This window comes from Eimeria mitis, genomic scaffold, assembly GCF_000499745.2.
Source record: "Eimeria mitis Houghton genomic scaffold, Emh_scaff55, whole genome shotgun sequence".
Classification (NCBI taxonomy): domain Eukaryota; phylum Apicomplexa; class Conoidasida; order Eucoccidiorida; family Eimeriidae; genus Eimeria; species Eimeria mitis.
The window spans coordinates 31,271-37,270 of NW_013573771.1; the positions used below are offsets into that span (position 1 = coordinate 31,271).

The 6,000-nt window shown below is 51.9% G+C and overlaps 2 protein-coding genes across 2 annotated transcripts in view; one reads left to right on the forward strand and one right to left on the reverse strand.

Annotated features, from left to right (window-relative positions):
- Nucleotides 1-457: 457 nt before the first annotated feature.
- Nucleotides 458-3,318, forward strand: EMH_0053680 (uncharacterized protein; the record flags this gene model as incomplete). The annotated part of the gene is given in 6 exon segments (XM_013500521.1): nucleotides 458-1,265; nucleotides 1,269-1,298; nucleotides 1,421-1,681; nucleotides 2,278-2,920; nucleotides 3,129-3,304; nucleotides 3,308-3,318. Coding segments are annotated over 6 exon segments (1,929 nt in total).
- A 2,423-nt stretch (nucleotides 3,319-5,741) lies between these two features.
- EMH_0053790 (uncharacterized protein) overlaps nucleotides 5,742-6,000 on the reverse strand; it is a gene marked incomplete at both ends in the record, with an annotated part of 4,474 nt that continues 4,215 nt past the window's right edge. Inside the window, 1 exon segment of the mRNA XM_013500522.1 lies at nucleotides 5,742-5,873. Coding sequence (XP_013355976.1) covers nucleotides 5,742-5,873 — 132 coding nt within the window.

Below are 6,000 nucleotides of genomic sequence, written 5' to 3' on the forward strand. Positions count from 1 at the left end.
AAGTTTTTAAAGACGAGATCCTCGACCGAGAGGCCTTGCGTAAATGCCTCAGCTTTTCCGGACACAGGGAACCATGAGGAATTAACAATAAACCTTAAAACACGAAGTATCATTACATCCTTCCTCATCCTCCATAGAACTTTCCCTAAATTGCCTCCACTCAATTCCCGGGGCCCCTCACCCGACGATCTGTATACGCCGCAGCGGCCACTCCTTCGTATCGTCTTAATCGTCNTTCCCGGGGCCCCTCACCCGACGATCTGTATACGCCGCAGCGGCCACTCCTTCGTATCGTCTTAATCGTCCTAGCTATGTTATTCATGAAATTCCTTTGGGATTTTTTTTGAAAGTTTAAGTACAAGGCTTGGGTTTTAGGCGTCGAGGGGCGTCTGTAGGCAACTTCCAAGCTCCGGATTGCAGAAAAGGGAAAGTCCCTTCAGAGCTCAGGGTCCCCCCTATGCCGGTGCCGGAGATTGAGGACCCGGAAGCCCTCTCTACGGATACCAGGATGCTCCATGGGGCCCCAAGCGAGAGGCTTGGAGGGGCCTTGAAGCGGCCAAAGCCTGGAGGGGAGGGCCCCCTGACCAGCAGCAACCTCCATGCTGTGGCAGCAGCCCTCCACCCTTCAGCATCAACTGCAGCTTCAGGGGTGTCATTGGGGACGGCAAGCGGAAGGGCATCTCCCGGTAGAACATCTGAAGCAGCAGCAGCAGCCTCCGAAGCAGCAAAAGGAGCATTGGAAGAGGCAGCAAAAGGAACAGCAGCAACGGAAGCAGCGCCAAATGACGGGATCTTGAGCCGTAATCGAATCAGCAGCGGCAGGCATGGGGAGCGTATTGCATGCCCCATGGACAGCAGCCACTCCATATACGCACTCCGGGTCCAGGCCCACCTGAAGAAATGCACGAAAGCAAGAGACATCGCCTTCTCGCACTGTCTCCCCTTTATGCAACCCGGCGCCAATTTACCACAGCAGCAGCGACTTGACCAGTCGGAGCAGCAGCGCCAGGAGGACCATCTACAACAGAAGCTGCAGCATGGGGACTACGTGGAAAGCCCGGAGACAGCAGCAGCGCTCACTTCGGAATTTGAGGCCAAGATATCTGACGCTTACAGATATTCCCTGTTGTATCTAAACAACATGTCCCCAAAAGAAGCAGCAACAGCGGAAACAGCAGCAGCGACGCCACCTACAGCAAAAGCACCGGTGGGAGCTGCTGTACCTCAGTGGGACTCTCTGGAAAAGCTGCCTGCCTCAATATTCATANAAAAGCACCGGTGGGAGCTGCTGTACCTCAGTGGGACTCTCTGGAAAAGCTGCCTGCCTCAATATTCATATTGAATTGCTGCAGCGGCGTGACTGGAGAGCGTCATAGCGAAAGGGAAGAAGAAGCGCTGCTGCTGCTGCGAGCAGCTGCAGACGCAACACAAGTGCCGCTGGACACGGGAACTGCAGCAGCAGAGGGGCATCCCCTAGCATGGCTTGAAGCTGACTTGAAGAGAGCTTTGCTACTGCCTCAGCAAGATCGATCGAGCGCGATATTGCAGGTGCTGCAGCAGCTGCAGCAGCGGCTGAACAAACATCAGAAACAGCTCCTGCAGCTCTTGGCTTTGTGTCTCCTGCACAGCCACCTGAAAAAGTCAAGCCTTGACGAAACACTTATCGTAGAACTGGGGGCTGGTGAGTCTTCCTTTTTACCTTCTTTAGCTGCTCTGCGTTTGTCTTTCATTGTTTATACACCCAAGTGGAGACGCGTACATGGATCTATTCACCAAGTTGTATTCCGAATATGCGTTCTCGTGATCTCGTTGTACTCATTCGAATGCATATTTATAATATATGGAGGTTAAGCCAAACGAGATGTTTGTGCATGCTGAGCAGGAGCAAACTAGCATCACCATATTCTTCTCACTGGCTTGTCCAATTATGCTGGAGAGCGGTGTAGGCATGTGCATAGGGCGGCGGTTGTTCTTTTGTGGAGCGTTCGGCTTATGTTTGTGATCGTTTCACCGTCAACTTCTTGACTGATAGTGAAATACGAAACATCACAATATAGAGATGCTTGCAAGTAAAGTTGGGGACCATCTTTTCAGTATACATCATTCTCCGTCAGCATGTCCTTCATTTGCACGCATTGCATGCAGGCAATCTGTTCTGCATTGTGCGCATTCTGAGAGCCGGTGGGCCGTTGTTGATTGTCTTTAGGCAAAGGTGACCTGACGCGCTGGCTGTGCTGCTGGTCGGCCGTTGCNTGGGCCGTTGTTGATTGTCTTTAGGCAAAGGTGACCTGACGCGCTGGCTGTGCTGCTGGTCGGCCGTTGCGGTCGCGGCGAATGCACAACGCGAGCCGGCAGCAGCAGCACCACAAGTACCAGCAGCAGCAGCAGCAGCGGGAGCTCCCGGCGCCCTGCATACGCATGCTCCGAGACAACATAGAGGTGTTCGCTGTATTGTTGTCGACCGTGAAGCGCGGCGCTACTGCAAGGAGGCCAAGGATAAGACATTTCGCAATCCCAACTCCCTCCGACCGCTACATCCTGCTGCTGTTGCTGCTGCTGAGCGACGCAAGGCTGCTGCTGCGGCGACCGTGGAAACAGCCGTGGAGGAGAACACCAGCTTGGGAAATCCTTTGCTTGGAGAAGAAATGACGGCAGGGCCAGCCGCTTCAGCACTGTCCGACCCAGCACAAACGCGTACTGTTGGTGATGCTGCTTCTTCTGTTATCGGAAGGCCTCCACAAGCTCTTGCTAGCCTGACTCCTGCAGCCACTGGCACCAATGCGAGCTGCAGCAACCCCGCATCAACCAGCAGCAGCGGGGCCGCTCTGCCCGTGCCTCCTGTTCGTCTGCGAATGGACATTGCGGATTTCTCTCTGGTGGCGCTCGTCAAGTACATCGCTTGCAAAGGCCCCTTACGCGTGTGAGCCCACCTCCCACCTCACGGGTTCGATGGAAAGTTTTGCCCTTAATTAATGGACCGTTGCTACGAGGAGCGCTTAGGATTTAAGGTTGTAGGCTTGTAGGCTGACCTCCTTTGCTTCGGAATAGCGGAAGTGGCGTGAGAGGGGCCGTAGGGAATCGAGGGTATAGGGTTCAGGGCTTAATGATGTGTGCAAATGTCTGCGCAGGCCGCATATCCCGGGATTTTTCAAGAAACTGTTTGAATACGGTTGCCGCTTCGCTGTCCCAAAACCTCGGCTGGAGCAGGAGGGGGCCAAAGAGACACGCGGCGAAAGATGCAAAGTGAATGGGGATGGAATGCATTCCTTAGCAAATGTCGCAGAAGCAACCAACGTAGGAGAGGAGNATGCAAAGTGAATGGGGATGGAATGCATTCCTTAGCAAATGTCGCAGAAGCAACCAACGTAGGAGAGGAGCCAAACCATGCAGCCAAGCGAGGACCCAAGCCAAGAATCCTGCGCTGCGTTGAAGATGGCAGTGCCGAGGAGTTCTTCGCAATTGCCCAGACACTGGGGGAAGGCGGGGGGCCCAGCATGAAGAGGTGCGTGTTGCCGCTGTTTCTGTTGCTGCTAGCGCTGCTGCCGCTGCTGCTGCTGTTGTTAGTTGCGATGACTTGTGTAACGTGGCTGGAAGTGCCTGAACGCCCTATACAACTTGGCCTATGATTCTGGAATCCTAGCTGCTGCTGTTCTGGGAATGGTGACGGCGTAAATGCAGCTACACCGCCAGTGTGCTTGCTACACAGTAAGCATACTGCTGCTGTTGCTGCATTTACGCGGTCACGTTTCTGAATCTGCAGTGACACCAGGGAGCGCCGCAAACCAACTTGCACACCTTTTCGAATGTTTTGCCTAAACATGCGAGGAACTGCAGCTGCTGGTGTTTTCGTCCCTCGCTTTAGCAGTCGTTGTTACGTTGCAGGGACATTGTTACGAAGCTGCGGTTTGAGGTCGGCAACCAAATGGCAAGGCATTCCTTGTCTTTTTTCCACACGTCATGTTTGCTCTGTGGCTCTCTGCAGAATCGACGATGTCTTGGGGGAGCACTTCAGGGGCAGATGCACCTCAAATGTACTCGGCGTTGCTAAACACTTGTGCGGTGGGGGATCCGACGTTGCCCTAAGGTGCGCCTCACGCATTCATGCTTTAGGTTCCATTATTTGGATTCCAGGCATTCAGTGTCGCAGCTGCTGCAAAGGCCTCACGCAGCTGCTGCAAAGGCCTCACGGCTTGCGTCGCTGTGGAACTGAAAAGACGCATGTCGATTCTTTCACTTCAATGGACATGTAGGGCTTGAGTTTTAGGCTGTTTTTCACTTGCGGAATTTTGGGAACGGGCGCAGATGCTTTGCGTCAGCTCGAGACGCCACAGAGTCAAGACTCAAGTTTTGCGTTTGCATTGCCACATGCTGTCACCATAGGTAAGCCTTTCCGTGCAGTTCGTCACTGACAGCTGGAGAAATATGCATATGTGTACTGGCAGCGGCGTCTGCAGCAGCATACGCAGTTGCAGACGTAATCGGCGAACAGTCGCACTCATTTGACGGAGGCGTTTGTATCCAGTGTGTGTAACCAGGCACATTAAAGGCGTTGTGACTCCTTCACTGTGNTTTGACGGAGGCGTTTGTATCCAGTGTGTGTAACCAGGCACATTAAAGGCGTTGTGACTCCTTCACTGTGAGTGTGGCTGTCCCATTTGGTGCTCTTTTCATGTTTTAGAGGCTCCCGAGCTATTTCTCTCTGTCGTTCTCCTTTGGAGCTTTGCGCAGATGCACGACGGAGTCGTTTGTTGGGACGGAGTTTCTTCTCAGCCAAGGCTTCACGCTTACGGAAATATCTTTGCTCTTTTCACTCTCCGGGTCCGTCGTCTTTTTTGTTTGTTTCTGCCGTTGCGCTTACCTTTCGGATATATTCATGGCACAAACAGCAAAGACTCGAGTGTTGTGAACAAACGGTGTGATGGGAACACACTCTGGCTTTCGTGCAGGTGGGCTACTGGGGCGACCGACAGGAAGCGCGAAATCGGGAATATGGTGAAGAGAATTTTAGATATCTCCCGGTAATTGTTGATCCTTATAGGTGGAGCCGCTGACTTTAATTATCGTTAGTACCTCCTCATCCAAGGAAGTGAAATTGTCAACGGGTTGNAGGTGGAGCCGCTGACTTTAATTATCGTTAGTACCTCCTCATCCAAGGAAGTGAAATTGTCAACGGGTTGTGATCTCTGGCTTAGGTTTGTGATGCAGCATGCACAAATACTAACCTCCGGTGCGATTTAAGACAGGCTAGTTTATGGGTGTTTTCCTCTTGCATTCCCTTTTATTTGCTGCAGAATCTGGTGGCTGCGACAGGAAGGCTTTACGACCGCTACCCTCCAACAGTTCGTTGAATCAGAAGAAACACCAGAGTGTTTTGCCATCGTTGCGCATTCTCACTCAGGCGCTCATCGCGAGTGACCACCCTTACTTTGTTTCGAGCCAGCTAGTTGTTTTGGATTTTACTCGTATCAGTTTCAACAACACTCGCATGCCCGCTTGTGTGCATGGCGTGAGTGTAAGATACCACCAAACACGGCAGTACCGTTTGTGCAGCCTCAAAAGTTCATTTCTTATAATCATCAACAAAGCATGTTATTTGCGTAAGGGGATAAAGTGCGCATAGTCTGCTGCCTGCACACCGTTTCATATTCTTTCGGTGCATCCCCTTCAGGATTCGAGAGCCTGCCGCGTGGGCGGCAGCCCTGACGCAAACCGCAGGCCCAAAAGTTGCATACTGTTGCAGGTTAATCGAACTCTCCAGATTCTTCAGTTTCCATTTCGCCTTCGGATTCATCTGTCGGGTTGGCAAATGTGATCTTTCTGTCCAGTCGAACGCGTAGATCGCCATACTCGTACTTGAGCAAGTTGTCGACTTCCTGATATTGCAAGAGGGCACAGGCATTACATTCTGCCTTCACCTCAGGCCCTCCTTGTGGGATATATATATATATATATATATATATATATATATATATATATATATATATATATATATATATATAT